At 49.0% G+C, this 17,072-nt stretch overlaps 1 protein-coding gene across 1 annotated transcript in view; it reads right to left on the reverse strand.

The window, feature by feature from the left end:
* Positions 1-2,101: 2,101 nt before the first annotated feature.
* Positions 2,102-17,072, reverse strand: part of TAF4 (TATA-box binding protein associated factor 4) — a gene marked incomplete at its 5' end in the record, with an annotated part of 61,845 nt that continues 46,874 nt past the window's right edge. The window contains 7 exons of the mRNA XM_080924937.1: positions 2,102-3,480; positions 11,076-11,195; positions 11,587-11,643; positions 12,497-12,622; positions 13,489-13,619; positions 13,924-14,093; positions 15,918-16,032. Of these exons, the coding sequence (XP_080781063.1) occupies positions 3,313-3,480; positions 11,076-11,195; positions 11,587-11,643; positions 12,497-12,622; positions 13,489-13,619; positions 13,924-14,093; positions 15,918-16,032 (887 nt within the window). The 3' untranslated portion in view covers positions 2,102-3,312. The remainder of the gene's footprint in view (positions 3,481-11,075; positions 11,196-11,586; positions 11,644-12,496; positions 12,623-13,488; positions 13,620-13,923; positions 14,094-15,917; positions 16,033-17,072) is intronic.

The raw sequence follows: 17,072 nt of genomic DNA on the forward strand, positions 1-17,072 counted from the left end.
GAATGTTAGTGCCTAGGTAACTGTTACCTGGCTGGCCTGCTATCATAAGAAAACTTTCTCATAATGTTTCTGCTGTTCTTAGGAAACCAATATTGATTACTTATTTTATTATGTTCTGTGCCCTTTGAAACCAATTGTGATAGAACTGTATAGTTACAATACGCTTGGACCTGAGCCAACCACCCAACAATACTTCCTGTACATGTGTATAAGTTTGTATGATAGGCGCTTCCCCTGGGATAGACCCCCTTAAGAGATATAAGAAACTATCTAAAATAAGACGTCCATTTTGAGTAATGATGGAGTAAAGTTTACATTCCCAAGACCTCCCTGGGAACTACCCTAACACTAATCTTAGTCAAACAGGGATAGTGGTTTGTAAGGTAATTCCTGGACCCCGACACTAACAACCAGCAACCACCCACCCCGCCTATGGGGCCCTACCATTTACATACCTTTAAAAAGTTCCCAGAACACCAAATGTCACACAGAAACAATCTGCAGCTGGCAAAACCACACTTCAGCTAGCACACTCGACAAACCAGTCAGCTGCTGCGGAGTCTGAAGTGGCCCCACATCCCCACACCTGGGGTAAAACAGAATCACATTCTGTTTGTGTTTTTGAAGGAAAATGAAATTCCAACTTTGTCAGTATAAACTATACTGTATCTGATATACATGATATCTAATATATAACCCCCGTGGGAGTCTCGAGAGCAGACTGAGAGCCTCTGACTTAGGGATTTGGGCAGATCTTTTCAAATCTGGCCTAAGGACCTCGTGGTTTCATCAACAGGACAGAGTCAGTCACCTGAGACACGCCTCTTGGAATGCCTGTGGATGGTTATCTTGATTTCACCAATACCCTAAAGTGGGCAGCATCGTCCCATGGCTGGGATTCTGGACTATGAAGAGACAGGGAGCTAAGTAGCAGCGTGCATTCACTCTCTGCTTCCTGACTGTGGATAGGTGACCAGCTGCTTCAAGCTCCAGCCATCTTGACTTGCCCGCCATGACCGACTGTACCTCTGTGCTGTGAGCCAGGATAAACCCTGTCTCCTTCAGTTTCATCACTGCAACAGAAAGCTATTACACAGCCTTCACCACAGACACTCTACACGTACTGCTTGGGTGCTACCGTTAACAGCCTGTTTCAAGTTTTCTAACCATCACCCCTAGTGTGCAGGATTACAACCATCAATTCCTACTTCACACTCTTCCTCTACAAACTGGTCTACATTTTCTTTCTCTCCTCATGCCTGACGGGAGCTGCCAGTGTCCTGAAATGGAGTGCTGAGAGGGGAAGTCTTGCATCCCCATCCTTGTTGTACAAATAGCCAAACAGGACCTGGGACGTCTCCTGCCATGCTGCTGGGACCAAGTATCAAGTAGGTTTAAGAACCCAATTGTGGAAAAAGCCTGGGGGCGAAACCACCACTGCAGGATCATCTCGCCTGGGCACAGGCATGAATCTTCACTGTGGCTGTCCTGACACAACAGGGAGAGCAAGAAAGTGAAAACGGTTGACTACACTTATAGAAAGTCAGTGCCCTTCACATGCATAGCCAACTGCAGGCCAGGAAGCCAAGAGATAAGTAGTGGGACCATAGGGACCTTACCTCACACAGCCACTGCCCTCCACAATATCCGGTCTCCACCCTCAAACTTCAGGTCTCATCCTTCACACTGCTCAACAACATACGCTCTGTGATCAACTGTGTCCCAAATCCATGCCTGCATGGGGGGGGGGGGGGGGGGGCAGTAAACATGATGTCGCTTAGGTTTGATTGGTGTGTTGACAGAGAACCCTCAGCACAGACAGACACACAGCTTCACGGCCACCACCCCGACTTACAGGGGTCTATCACACACCCCATACCTACCCACAACGGTCTAGGATAAGGCCTGAATGGGAAAAGCACAGCCCCTCTGGTGTTCTCTGGGGGAACAGGACAGAGGACTGGCCCCACCCCCAGCCCAGAAGGGGGGCTGTGCTTGGTCAAATCCTAGATTCAGAAGGACCAGAGAGAGACTCAGAAATGGGAAAAAGAGGCACAACAAATACAGATAAATTTGTTTTTAATAAAGGAGTTAATTTTCTTTCAATCCTATATAAAACAATAGCAATTAAAAACTTCATTTCTGAAAGTAAAATATTTACATATTAACAAGTAACTGTGCAAAATTTACATGAAAAAATGGAAAGACGGGGATTTCCTAAAAGATAAAATGAAAGGTGTAACAGTTCTCGGGTATTGTAAAAAATACTGATCAGCGTTCAGTTCACACGTGCGAATTGAAGTCTAACATGAGAATCCACACGGAGAAAGCCAGGTATTTACAGTCATAAAAGTACTATCAATAGACAATTTAATACAATAACCTCTGAAAATATAAAGAACCAATTAGTATATTTGTAATAAAAAAATAGGTACAAAGAAGGGGCTTTGCTCTGGACGCCTGTAAGGTTGGCCACAGCTTGCATACAGTCTCTTAGCAAAATAATTATAGTTTACATACCATTTTATGTTATGTGCCAAAAATTATGTACAATTACTGACAAAATACACAACCATTTCCAACACTTGATCCACACTGAGAAACAGTCTGTTGTTGATTCTTCTCAACTCTGATTTCATCTAAGTCTTCACTCTGAGCTAAAAACACAGTGCAAGTAAAATATATTTATGCTGAAAAGGTTCTCATTTCCTTCCACTTTACAGCTTCAAACTGCAGCAAATAAAACATGTTTGTACAGTGCTGCCCCCGGCCTCCACTGGCAGAAACAGGACCCTGCTTGGAGGTTGTGTTCCTGGGGAGTTTCATGTAGAAGGGAGGGGAGGGGCAGGGGAAGGGTGGGGTGATAAATAGTCTAAAAAAATCAGTTTGCTTCGCCAACTGACTGCTACAACGTAAAATAAGAGATGAGGTCATCGGCTGTAGACACACACCTAGCGGGTGAGTCAGGTGAGCGGAACCGAAACGCACAGAGGATGAGCGACTGCTAATCATTTGCTAAGCGCTCTCATCAGTCTTTAAATATGGCTTGTTTGGCAAGAAGGCCACTCAGCCGAGGATGAGCTCGGGTCAGCTGTCCTGTGAGAGCATCCACAGGCCTTTGTGTTCTCTCTGCTGCAGACACGGTTTCTGCCGCACTGAAGAGCTGATTTATAAACAGGAGTATAAAACTGCTCCATTGTAAAGAGGTGGCTGTTTTCAAACAATATCCCATTTGCTTGTTACAAAAAGGCGTAATCTGCAAATATATAAAAACGTCCGCAAGCATCCCATCAGAAACGCCGGCTCATCCTGTTACTTAAGGAATGCTTTGTAGAGCAACAGTGAATGGCTTGTCTCACGCTCATTTTCTAAACAAAATATGAGGTCCCTGAGGTTGACCCGCGTGATTCTTTGCCGTGTGAACTGTCTGGGGGTTCCCACGCCGGAGCCGCCTGGGACTGCTGTGCCTGGGCCTGAGCCCTGGTAAGGATAAAGGAAAAGACATGAATTAGTGATCGTACAACAGTTGGGGGGGGGGGGTTTCAAGTATCCCAAGGATTTAAAGGAAACATGTATGGCCAACACAGTCCTGTCATTTAAGTCCCTAAGCAGGGCAGAAGCCCCCCACTCCCCACTTTACAACACACTCAGGATACCCACCCTCCAATGTCCCCATAGGATTGGCCATGAGTGGGAGAAAGCCAAAGCCCAGGCTCCCACCCAGAGGCTCTAAAGCACACAACCCCCATTCTCCATACCACACATCGAAAGTACTGGCCAAGAGGCTCAGGCAAGGGGACAAAGAACACACTTGATGCCACATCTAGGACTGTGCCATCCCTCCTTGGCTGACAGAGGCACTAGGTCTGAACTCATGGGTGGGGGTGAGCTAGAGAAGCCAACTGCTCAGCAGTCATGACAGTAATCCATGGCCAAGGGAAGGAGGCTCTCTGCTCCCCTAGCTGGCTGGGCCCCACTGTAGACCCATCCATCCCCTGGGCCACCAATTATCCATTGAGCCAAGCCCACTTCCTTCCTGCCTCCAGCAGTTGATCTCATCACTGCCTCCATCTGACCCCTGCTGGACTCAAACCACAAGATCCCCATGGACAGCTCTCGTCTCTCAGTAGAGAACCAGGTCTGTGTCCTGCAGGTTAAACTGCTTGTGTGATATACACATGCTGCAGCTACATCCTGACTGTGCCTCCATAGTCAAAGCTTAGGAAACTGAAGCTGCCCATGAGGCCTAGGGGCCAAGGGCCAGTAGATGGCAGTCATAGGAAGCTGGCAGGCAGGCCAGGTACAAGTGCCTACATGACCTGGCCAGTTTCTTCATGCATATGACAGTCCAACTGAAGAGAGGGTACTTTTCCTCAGATGCTGGGAGTCACCACTGTCCATTTGTGGCCCTGGCCTCCACCATCACCTTAGTAGCCATGTCCTTTTGGGTGAATAATTTCCTTGGATGTTGTTGGCAGAAACAGCTCTAAGTAGTGTTTCATCCTGAGATTAAAGGGCCACAGCAAAAATGTGCAGCTGGTAGGAATGAGGGAATCTGTCAGTCTTCCCAAAGCCAACTCAGGCTGTGCTTGGGCCAGCACACACATGAGCTTCCTTCAAGAGGGTCTTGGTGATCTGGCAAGGAGCAACAAGCTAGTTTCTGGGAAGAAAGCCTGTAGAGGAGAAGGGTCTGCAACGGAGGCAGCAAGACGGGTTGCTGAGAGCGGCAGAGCCCACAGGCTCTGGAGCCTGCGTCAGGCTGAGATCAAACTGCCTCTCTCTTCTGTGGGCTTCACTCTTCTGTGCTTGCTATACCTGACCCGAGTCACTGAGACTACAGGCCCACTGAGACCCTGCCTGGGTAGCAGGGAGTGTGTGGCCAGTGGTCAGGCTGTATTTCATGCCTCAACACCAGGGCTGAGAAGAGCGGGGAGCACTCATCTCAGGCACAATATTAAGAAGTAACAAAGGTTAGAAATCGAGACAAACAGGATCAACCTGGCACCCACACTTTCTGATGAGCAAGTACTGACATTAATGAGGCCACAGCTTCATGTAAACACAGCAGCCTGGGCTTCCAATTCAGCAGGACAGGTCACTGTCACCTGCGGAGCCAGCAGTCAGGTGAGAACAGGACACAGATTCTCAATTGTGTTCTATGGGCCTTATAAGCAACAGGATGTGACTCAGTTGTAAAACCGGAAGTGCAGCAGAGGCACAACACAGTGAGCACATTCAGGGTTGACCACCGTAAGAAGAACCTAACCTTCAGCCTCAGAACTACAACCAGCTGACCTGAGGGAATGGTCCTCAGAAGACTGTCCAAAACCCTCATGTGCTATGGGAGCACACAGATCATCCAGCCTGTGGAGTCCTTAGCTGAGGCTCTAGGATGGGTCATGGGTGCAGTCAGTGTGTTCCTGGTACTACTTGAGCCCAATAGGGATACACAGGAACAAGGCATCTGCCAGCACCCACAGGAAAGCTGAAACCTTAACATGGTAACTACAGTTCAGAGGTGTTTCAAGGCTGGGTGTGGACACAGATATGGACACAGGCAGACACAGACAGACAGACACACACACACACGCAAACACACACAAACACATGGACACACACACAGTGGCAATACCAGGAAAATTCTCCCTGGTACATGAGTCTGGGCCTCCTGGGTTGTACTGTTGTGGCTGCCCACCCAGCCCCATCCAAGGCTATCAAAAGGACTAAATAAAAAGGTGGGTCTATTTCTTGTCTATCTAGCTTTGCCTATTAAGGCCAGCCTGTTATACACAGGGCCTGTGCAGTTAGTTCTATGTCCTAAGGGAAGTGCTGGGCAGGCTTCTGCTCCTCCCCAAGGTCACAGGGTCACAAGACTGCAGTCTGACTCTTCTGACCCACTTCAGAAACAGCCTAGAGCTCGCACCTCAGAACAGAGTGGGTGTTCTTGGGCAAACCTCTAAGACCACGAATCTGCACCGCTGTCTCCTACCAGCCATTAGGTCAGAGGAGCACTGGGAGAGCAGCCAGTGTAGGACTAGACCTATCCATGGCTGCCATCCTTACAGATGGGTCTCTGCCATCCCTTCTGTGAACTGCCCCACATGAGCCATGCTCACCTGGCAAAGCATCTGAGGAACACTAACAGACACTCAGAACTCTTACGAAATGACATCAATTCTAAGAGGTTCAGCACCAGGGCAGCCTGGTTACCTCCCCAGTACAAAACTCTAATGAAACCCCTGGGAAAAACTGCCCCCATGCAAAGCCAGGGGTGTTAGAAGAGAGGATGCCACCCCTACAGCATGACCACACTCTCAATAAAGTTCTAACAGCAGGTGGAGACACTCAGGGTGTTGGAATTCTCTAACCTCACCCCTCAGTTACCTGGCAACAGCCAGGTATGCTCCGCCCAGTTACCTGACACTATACAATGGGGCTGCTTGCCCCCCCTCCTCTCTCTCTCTTGCTCTCCCACCCTTACCCCTTCTCTTCCCCTTCCCTTCCCCCCTCTTTCCACATGCTCGTGGCCGGCATCTACTCCTCTATTCCTCTTCTCTCTCTCTGCCTCTACTACCCTCTTAATCGCCCCCCCCCCCATGACCTGAATAAACTCTATTCTGTACTATACCGCCATGTGGCTGGTTCCTCAGGGGAAAGGGATTCCCAACATGGGCCCCCCAGAGGCCTCTTCCTTCCCCTCCAGGCCTCGCCATACCTCCATGGGCCATACCCAGCCCCATCTTTTTTCTAACACAGGGGACTTGAGAACGGAAGGAATCTGGTCATGTACCCAAGTGCTCCAAACACAGGCAGTAAGGTAGGAGCCTCACAAGTGGCAATGGGTCCTTACATGGCAGGATAGAACCTTCCACACAAAGAGGAATGAAAGGAAAGAAATGAGGGGGTTCAGGGTCTACAAAATAAGTGGCCACAGAGTCAGTACACACCAGCAGATCCTGAGCAATCACAAGATGTTGTACAACCTAGGTAGAGTTCCAAATACTGCCAGGAGAGGGTGCTATCACTCCACAAGTGACAAAACACCCAGGTGCCACATTTGGAGGTAGAGCACACCCACAGACACGGTCCTGCTCAAGCTGAAGTGACCAAGGGCAGTGCTGTGCCTGTGAGACACAGGCCCTAGACGCTCAGAGCTCAGAAGCACTGCCCTTGCAGAGAGGAGAGACAGAAGAGGCCAGTGTGGACACACAAAAAGGAGTGCTAAGCAAGTCTAGGAGGAGAAGGAAAGTCAGAAAAGAGAAGGAAAAAAGTGATGAGAGTCAGAAAGGCCTTCATTCAAAAGCAGCTCCGACCTTTGTACACTCTGTAAACCAAGGCCTGCAGTACAGTGAGGACCCAGGGCACCACAGCAGTTACAACAGCTCCCACTGATTAACTTACCAAAGCAAGAGGAAGCATGCCACCTCTGACTTTAACCAATCTGCAAGCCAGGACAATGTACCAAGCCACCACTGGATGGCAGCAGCAAGAAGCATGGCTGAGTTGCTAGAGGCTGGCTTCATCTTCCCCCCAAACAGATTAAGAGCCCAAACAGTTCAATTAGCCTAAAGCTGAAAAGCAACATCTCCAGGAGGCCAACCTCACAGTACCAAAGTGAGAAGGAAGGCAGAAGGTGTGAAGAGAAGACACCATTATATTACAGAAACTACCATGAGACCAGGGTCATTTACAAACTGTGTAAGGAGAAAGTAACCACAGAACACAGACAAAAACCATCCTTAGCACAACAGCCTTCACAAAGAAGCCAGGAGTGGCCATGAGCACTTGGGAGGTGAAAGACAGTTCAAGGCCAGCCGTGCAACCAACCCACTGTAAAGAAACAGGGAACACTGGTGCACACCTTTATCCCAGCACTCCGGAGGCAGAGGCCCTCGAATGCATCTCCGAATTCAAGGCCAGCCTAGTCTGCAGTGCCTTACAGGACAGCCAGGTCTACACAGAGAAAACCTGTCTCAAAAACCAAAACAACAAGAACAACAAAATAGAAATGAATACAAGGTGGGTTACCATGGCACATACTAGAAATCCCCAAACTTGGTAGGGAGGGCACAGGTCTCGCTTAGTCACAAAGCAAGTTCAAGTCCAGTCTGGGCTGCAGGAGCTGCTGTCTCAAACAAACAAAAGCCACAAGCACAGGTAAAGAAACAGAAGATGCCAAGGAGACATGAATGTGCCTGCACACATGTGTATGCACTGCCTGCACACATGTGTATGCATGCTAGGCCACAAGTTAATGGCTACGTTATTTGTGTAGTGAGAATTTTGGTTCTGTTGAAAAAGACAGAAATATTGTGGGAGTTTCCATTTTAATCGCAGGTGTGGGGCTGCTTCAGACTGACCACAGCAGGTATTTGCCTTGTGCTCTAGCAAGGGCATGATTCAACCAGTTACAGATGGTCTCTGCAGCTGTGGGACAGTTAGAATTCTGGGAACTTTTCAGAGGGTATATAATGTTAGGACCCCCAAGAGGTGGTTGTTGCTGTTGTCATGTTACTGGTTGCTGTTGACTGCTGTTGGTCACAGTATGCTAAGTAGTCAAGTGTAAAGAACAAAAAGAAATTAGAAATTCTGATCAAGATCAAACTTGCCCTAAGGAACTTGATGCCCTGATCAGCAGGAAGTAGTCTAACAATAATGCTACCCTTTTCCCTCTGTCCTTTTGTCTCTCCATTGAGCTTTAAGGGACTGAAAGGGTGGGAAAGGGGTGGAGAAGGGTGGAAGAAAAGAGAACCCACTAAGGAGTTAACACATCTGTTACATATTTGAGACAATGTCTCTCACTCACTGACTCAGCTGCCAGTCCTGGAGCCCTGGGTTCTACCCTCCCACCCAGGGACTGCAATGCACCTGCCTTTTATGCCTCAACCAGGTGATAAATTACAACTTATAATAATCCAGCAAGCCACAAAAACCCCACAAAAACCCCCAGCAGAAAAATTCCACTAATGTCTCCTAACTCCCCTGGTGTTCTTATGAAGGTATGCAATTGCTACCCAAGGTTTTACTCCCTTCTTGCCTCACTTCTGTGTGGGCTTTGGAGGCCTGCACACTTGAACAGCAGACCCAGTTGCTGCAACTTTTCTGACAACTCATTTACATAAAGATCCTGGCTGAGGTTTTCTTCCTACCTACCCTTGAACTGAGAGGGATGCCTCTGTACCTCTAGGGTACAGTCTCCACACAGAAGAGCACTGCACAGGAGGTCACTGCCCTGCTGACGTCACAATCTGCCTGCATGCCTCCACAGCAGGGCAGAACTGCCCAAGCAAAGCAGGCAGCAGTTTCTATGGGGATAAAGGCAAAATAAGACTAAGAGGCCTGGTAGCAACACGAGAGTGCAGCTGAGGTTTGGCCAAGCCTCCCAGGATGAAGGGTCATTCTCCATTAAGACTCATGTGAAAATCGCCAAAGACACACACTGACGGGGTGCTGTGTTGTACTGGACTTAAAAAAAAAAAGCCCCATGTCTGCACAGAGCTGTCATAAGAAAATAAACAGCAGATGAGTCCACTTGAGTGGACCAACATGGCTGCCAAAACTAGAGTCCAGCCCACGTTCTTCAGAGGAAAACCACCCAGGAGCCTCATCACATCAGATCAAAGGTACCCGGCATTCAGGTGACAGGCACTAGACATGCACTAAAATAGGAAAAGTAGTCCACAACTGAGGGAGAACAGTGAGGGGAAACTGAGGCTGGAAGCTTCAATACATATGTTCAATGACAGAGGAGAAATCTAGCCATCAGAAAGTGGCAGACTTCCCCCTCACTAGAGCCTATAGACAAATAGACTACATAACATCCCTCATGTTGTGGTGGCCCCAAGCCCTAAGATTATTTCACTGCTATTTCATAACTGAATCATAATGTAAACACCTGATATGCAACCCCACGGTTGGCACAGGGCGACTGAGCCACTGCTCTAGACTCTCAACTAAGATCGACATTTGTGAATGGAGCCTGCACTGGAGCTCAACAGCCACCAGGAGCTGGCCCAACTCCAGTTTGGCCAAGGAACATGACCCAGTCTGAAGGGCAGAGAAGAAGTTGGTGATTTGAATGAATACAGCCGCACCACAGTCCCATGCGTGTGTGACCAGAGACCATAGCACAGTCTAGTGTATGTGTGTGTGACCAGAGACCATAGCACAGTCTAGTGTGTGTGTGTGTGTGTGTGTGTGTGAGACCGGAGACCATAGCACAACCACAGCACAGTCTAGTGTGTGTGTGTAACTGGAGACCATAGCATAGTCTAGTGTATGTGTGTGTGACTAGAGACCATAGCATAGTCTAGTGTATGTGTGTGTGAGACCGGAGACCATAGCACAGTCTAGTGTGTGTGTAGCTGGAGACCAAGAGGAAGAGAAATGGGGACAGAACACACCTGAAGAAAATAATGGCCAATGTGTACTCTAAGGCACAGTCCCACATGTGAGTCTAAGCAGCTTAGCAAATGGAAGAGACAGGAAGGTTCAGAGACTGAACCTAAGACACAGAAAACCTCATAAAGAAAAGCCCAAAGTGTCAGCAGTCAGACAGAGGCAAGGACAGGGAAAGTGACACACACCTGCACTCTAGAGCTCTATAACCAGTGCAGACAGCACACAGGCGAGAAGGGGGCCTGCCCCGTGCGGGCTCAGATGCCAACCCTGCCAGCCTCCAAGCCATGAACCCAGCGACACAGAGACCCAGCATGGTCACAGCAACAGTGAAGACAACCGAGCAGTAGATACCAGGCCTGCTACTGTCCTAAATAAAAAGGCAACGGTTTAAAGCAGACGTAACCATTAGGGTAGCATGCTAAGACAGATGGCTACTTCTCTGGGTCACACGCCCTGCAGGTCACCTCACACTGTCTGCACCAGAGCCAACCCTGAATTCTGCCCCAGGCCTTTCCAAATCAAGCTGAACCTCAGCAGAGCCGACCATGTGAGCACGTTTTAGCTCATGTTAAAAGGGGACTTGAAAATCAAGTGTCCAATGCAAGGCCACGCCTCCACGGAAGGCCAGGAGCTCCCCTGGCTACTCAGGGAGGTGCTCTCTCCCTCTGCAGTACCTCTGCTCCGGATCCTGGCCCGGCACAGTCCACTTTCCTCTTCTTCCTGGGCCCAATCGCTGCCAGTGCGGTGAGGTTGGCGTCTCGCTGTCGCATCTGTGCCAGCTCCTGCTGCTGCATCTTCATGTTGGGAAGGAAACAAAACCATCACTGCCTTGAGAGTTCTTACTACCAAAACTCTCTCAAGTTTCCTAAGTTACCACTTCTTTAAAGTTGAGGCTTTTAAAACTAAGGACATGTCTGTAACCAAAAATATTTTAAAATTTTTAAACAGAAGCTTTCCTTAAAATGCCCGGGAAGGTAGAAGAGACTTAGGGAGCCTGATCTCAGAGAAGTGACGGGTGCTCTCCAGACAAATGCAGACCACACAGAGAGCCTGTGCTGACTGGCCACCCGACAGCGTGAAGGCACAACAGATGCCCACATTCAGGAACCCAGGCTTCTTTCTCTTTTCTGTGGGCACTGAGATGAACATGAGCTGCAAGTGCTGTGAGGAATCAGAGAAACTCACCTCTTTTGCTTTCTGCTTCAACCTTAATTGCTCTGGGTCTTCTTGTCTGGATCGAGACTATTTTTGAAAGGAGAAAGGGAAGAGTCATGCCTTCCATGAGCATCACTGAACCCACAGGACCATGCCCAATCTACAGAAGCGTCTAGCCAGGAGACAGAGTTCCTGCTAATTCTATAAAGGTTTACATCCAAACGACAAAAACATAGGTAATGAATGTGCCATGAAAAAAATGTCTTTGCTACCATCCAGATGCAGTAAGAGAATCTTAGACATATGGCTACCCGTTTGTCATACGTCTGACTCAGTGTTGACTGGGAAAGAAAACCTGACAGAGCTTCCAGACACACTGGGCTCAGCGGCTAGTGAGGCTGGCACTCAACTGTCACTCCTCCTACCGCAAAGGACTTGACACTGGAATTAACATCCCTAGATGGCTCTACAAAGTTCCTACTCGTAGCATGAGTGCTCTAGGCTGAAGGGCAACGTGAACCCACAGGGAAGGGAAGAAGGCCCACACCACCAAGCATAGTGTTACACACTTTTAATCCCCATACTCAGAAGGCAGAGGCAGGAAGATCTCTGTAAGTTCAAGGCCAGCCTGGTCTACACAGTGACTTCCAAGACAGCCAGAGCTACATAAAGAGACCTTTTATCAAAAATAAAATGAAACATTTTTAATTAACTAACAAATGAAAGAGCCACACCTCTTATATGAAATCTCTAAAGAGTGCACCCTCCCGCAGCTGACATCCACCACGGGGGCCAGGCTCCTGACCTACCCAGCTCCACTCAAAACCCTTCTTCCACACTATCCAGAAACGGTGGTGAGCAGGACAAGGCAGTGCGCCTGGCGATCAGCAGGAGGGGTGACTGCAAGCTGGGCCTGAGCTGGAGGCAGGGTTTAACTTGCCTTTGCTGCCCTCATCAGGATCTCCCTCTCCTGCTCGTCTTTCCTCTGCTTTTCAATCTGATCCAGCTGTTCAAAGAATTTGAGCTGAGCTCGGACGTCACTTGCTTGCTCGTATCTGTCATCATCCTACAAAAAAAAAAAAAAAAAAAAAAAAAAAAAAAGAGTTAGTAAAAGCTCTGTCCACTTTGGGTCTGGAACTTCAACAAGCATGAGCAAGCCTCGCACAGCTGGACAGAGAACACAGTGCACACAGCTCCGTGGCGGTGGCAGCTGCTCACACCTCACTGCTCCAGTCGTGACCTCACAAGGACAGGGAGCCCCATAAAAGGTTTCCACTTGATACACTTTAGCATTTTAAAATCATATTTAAGTCCTTCTGTGTAGAAGTGTTTGTTTTTGAGACAGGGTGTCTCTGTGTAGCCCTGGCTATCCTGGAACTCAATTTGTAGACCAGGCTGGGTTTGAACTCAAAGAGACCCATGTTCCTCTGCCTCCCAAGTATTAGGAATAAAGGTGTGCACCACCAAGCATAACTTTAGAAGTGTTTTAAAGCTGACAATTCACCATGAGCTGCTCTGAAGGCTCAGACACAAACTCCTTCATCTGTGCGACTGCTCAAGTCATATTCCGCCTCCCCCCCCCCCCCCCCCGTCTCTCACACACACACACACACACACACACCACACGGCAGAAAGCCTATAGTTGTAGAATCAATAGTAGTTGTGTAAGTGTGTAGGTGGGGCTCAAATGGGCCAGGTTGCAGGAACTGGGCACTAAGAGTACAAGACTCCATAATCTCCTGAACTCACAGCCCCGTCTTCCAGAGCGGGACAGCTTCAGAGTACCTCCAGCCCAGATGCAGAAGCACCTGAGAGCACCTGTGGCTGTCGCTAAGAGTGAGCACAGGAGCAACCAGGACAACAAGGCTTCCAGACAGCCCAGGTCACGAGGTGAGAACACCAACATTCTCCCCAGGAATACAGCCTCATTACCTTATAAGAGAAGTTTTTCTGCTGAGCCGTTTCTGATATTTTTTCTACAAGATTCTGCAGCCTTTGCTGTGTGGCATGAGACACGTAACTCACTACATCTGGATGCAGTTCCGTGATGCCGTGCTTTTTACCTGCAGGCCATGCAGAAAAAAAGCACTTTATGGTACTTACCCAGCTTTTCTTTGTCACGGCCCTGGCTTCTCTCACCCACTAGTTACTGCTTTGTACAACAAAGGCAATCTAAGCAGGAAGCAGATGGTCACTGCCCACCTTCTACTACCTGCCAACCAACAGCGGCGCCTCTATGGGGTGAGCCCAAGACAAGGCAGTGGAGCTGCTGCAGAAGGGTTGGACTGAGTCTCACAGGGTCATGGAACACAGCGGACAGAGGTCTGGACACTCAGCATCCCAGGGCATCATCTGGTGCAAACATACCTATCTCCAGTATCCTCCTCTGCAAAGCCGCGGGGAGGAGGAAGGTGTCGTCCTTACAGGATCGGGTCAACGTCCCCACCAACTCAGAGTTTGTAGCCAATATTCTTGCACTTTCTTCAGACAGGTTCACTCCAGCCATTGAGGCAACATCATTGATGTCGTCATCATCCCTGCAAGAAGAGAGGAACGCTCTGTGGCACAAGGAAATCACAGCTCACTCAAGTGGTTCCAATTCAGTGTCAGCATGCAGGGGGCAGGGAGCAGTAGAAGGGCACTGAGATGGATGAATGGACAGACACACACACACACAGAGACAAACACACACATCGACACACAAACAGATACACAAACACAAACACAAACAGGAGGCTCCTACACTGGCCTTGTCCTGTTGTCTGACAGTGTTTTGCTGCCTTGTTTGAAAATTCAAATGTTCAAAGGAAGAACTGTGTGGGGTCACAGCTAAACTGAGTCCACAGAGAACTATGTGCCCACAGTATGTCCACAGTATTTCCCAAGAAAACAAAACCCTGAACACCATCTGTTGCTTTGAAGACGCCGTATTACCTAAAAACTTCTCCAGGAAAGAAAATCTGTCTTCCCTCAGCCACGGCTTTCAGAGGAAGAGGAGCAAGTACAAAACTCACTCAGAGCCTCCACAGAGCAACACCAGCCAGTCCCAGATACATGTCTCCTTATGAAAATGGCCCAGCATAAGAACCCAGCCACATGTGACCACTGTCCCAAGACCAACCTCTTCACTGGGGAGGTCTACATCCAGCAACAGGCCCTCCAGTGTCTCTCACTGAACACCCGTCAGCCTGTCTTTAACATGTTCACCCTTGGTGCAGACTGTCCTCCTCACAGCCTGACCTCTGGAGGTCTTCACTGAGCCACGCTGCCCTTCCCACCCAGCTACCTGCTACCGTGTGTACTGTGAGAGTGTACTCTGGAGGCATCCTGAAGCTTGAACACACTCAGCCTTCCTGCTTACAAGTTAAGCAGCTCACTTCTGCTCAGCCCTCTGGTCCTGCCTCTGCTTCAGTGCTGACCGTCCGGATGACCACCTCAGCATGGGCTATAGGAAGGAGTCCAGCCCAGCTCATGTCACTACCTGAGCCCTGTCCTGACATGAGGAGGTGGCCCCAGCTCACACTGTCTTTTGCTTGTTCCTGATCTCCCCTGAAGAACAGCCCTGTCCTTATACAGAAAAATGGCTTCTAGTAGGTAAGATATGAGTGCTGGGAATGGGTGTACCTAGGCTCTTCCAGGAGACCAAATAGGAGCCCTAACCTCCACTGCAGTTCCTAAGCATGCCTCCCATGCCCAGCTGGGACCCAAGACTGCGGCCAGCTCTAGGTTACCCACACACCTATCCCCAGCTCCTTCATCAACACTGGCCACAGCACCGAGAACCTGCAGAGCAGGCATTTCCGCTCTAAATTCACACCTAACCTCTCTCCCCATCCACTCTGGTGGCCTGTTCTGCTCTGCCTGGTTGCTCCTTAACCTTCAAAGCCAATATAGCTCCCAACTCTCTCCAGCCTCATTTAACAGCTTTGGGGATGAAGAATCTCCCTAAAATTCAAACAACCCCCATTGCTCAGTCACAGTGAAGGTAACAGTTTGGCCTCTGGGGAGCAAACACAAGAATCTCAAGACAGCAATGTCCAGAAAAGCTGTTCTGTTCATCAAGAGTCACAAGTGACCAGGGTGACAAGGGCCATCTGTGTTATAAATGTAGTCACCTTTGTGTACTCTGTTGGCACCAAGTCAGCTGACCTGTTCTCCATCCCTGCGGAGGGCAAGAAGCAAGCTGCTACTCTGCATCCACACCGGGAGCTCACACTGACAGATGAGTGCTCAGACCCAAGTACAACAGTCCTGACACTACCAGTGTCAAGAGCCAGTAGGGAAGCCCCGGTAGTGAAGTTGGCAGGCAACCCAAGCCCCTCCCGTGCTCTCCCTAAAGCATACAGGGCTTCAGTCCTTACCGAAAGGAGCCTCCCCCGGGCTCCTTGAGCTTGTTTTTCTGTGCAGCGGCTGCTTGTGCAGATACAGTAGAAAGGGCTTTGGTTCCAGGTAACACGGTGGGTTTCACCACAGGGACTGCAAAGTCAAAAACACAGTGGACACAGAGGCTGTTACTGGAGGACTGGCTCTGCTGCTTTACAAGCCCAGGGAAACTGCCATCTCTGCACTTGTCACAGTGACACATAGGCATTGAAGTTACAGGGCTGGCTGCTCAGTGGTTAAGTGCTTACACTGCTCTTTAGAGGACCCACGCTTCGTTCCCAGTACCCACATCATGCAGCTCACAACACCTGAAACTATAGCCCCAGGGATCCAATGCCATTTTCTGAACTCTGTGGGCACTTGTATGTACATAAATGCACACACGCACATGCATGCTCGCACACTCGAACACACACACACACACACACACACACCTGGTCAGAATGCTGAAAACTCAGAGACATTTGCAGATGTGGGACACCTTGACCACATCTTCTCCCCTCAAGGTTCAGGGATCGTCACAGAAGGGAAAGGTGGAAAGACACTAAGAGCCAAGAGACTGGAAGACAACTAGGAAACTGTTTTCTAGATATGAAAGGCCCTTGCAATATAAACTCAAAGCAGCTATAGCTGCTTACTCAACATCTGCTAAGATCAAGCCCATTAAAATCCCAGCATAAAGGGGAAGGGGAAATGGCTCAGTAAGAGCACTTCCTGTTCCAGAGGACCTAGGTTCAATTCCTAACAACCACACGATGGCTGACACCGGTTCCAAGGGATCCAACACCCTCTTTTGGCCTTCAAGGGCACCAAGCACGCACATGGTATACAGACATACATGCAGGCAAAATACCCCCACACAGGAAACAATAATGAAGTTGTTGTGGTGTTTTGTTTGTTAGTCTTGTTTTTAATTCTAGCATGGGTAGAAATGGGCTCCTAGCTGCTTCTCCAAGGACAGCCCTGGATAGGCTGCTCACACTCCAGTGGATAGTCCTGGACCCATGCACATAACCTGCAGCATCAACAGATTGGGGGGGGGGGGGTTTCTTTAAAATGCATAAAATTGGGAGGGAGATGGAGGGTCTAAAAAAATTGGAGGAGATGAGCAGGAGGGTGGATTTTATCTAAAC

The sequence above is a fragment of the Micromys minutus genome (assembly GCF_963924665.1).
Source record: "Micromys minutus genome assembly, chromosome: 11".
In the NCBI taxonomy this organism is placed as follows: Eukaryota; Metazoa; Chordata; class Mammalia; order Rodentia; family Muridae; genus Micromys; species Micromys minutus.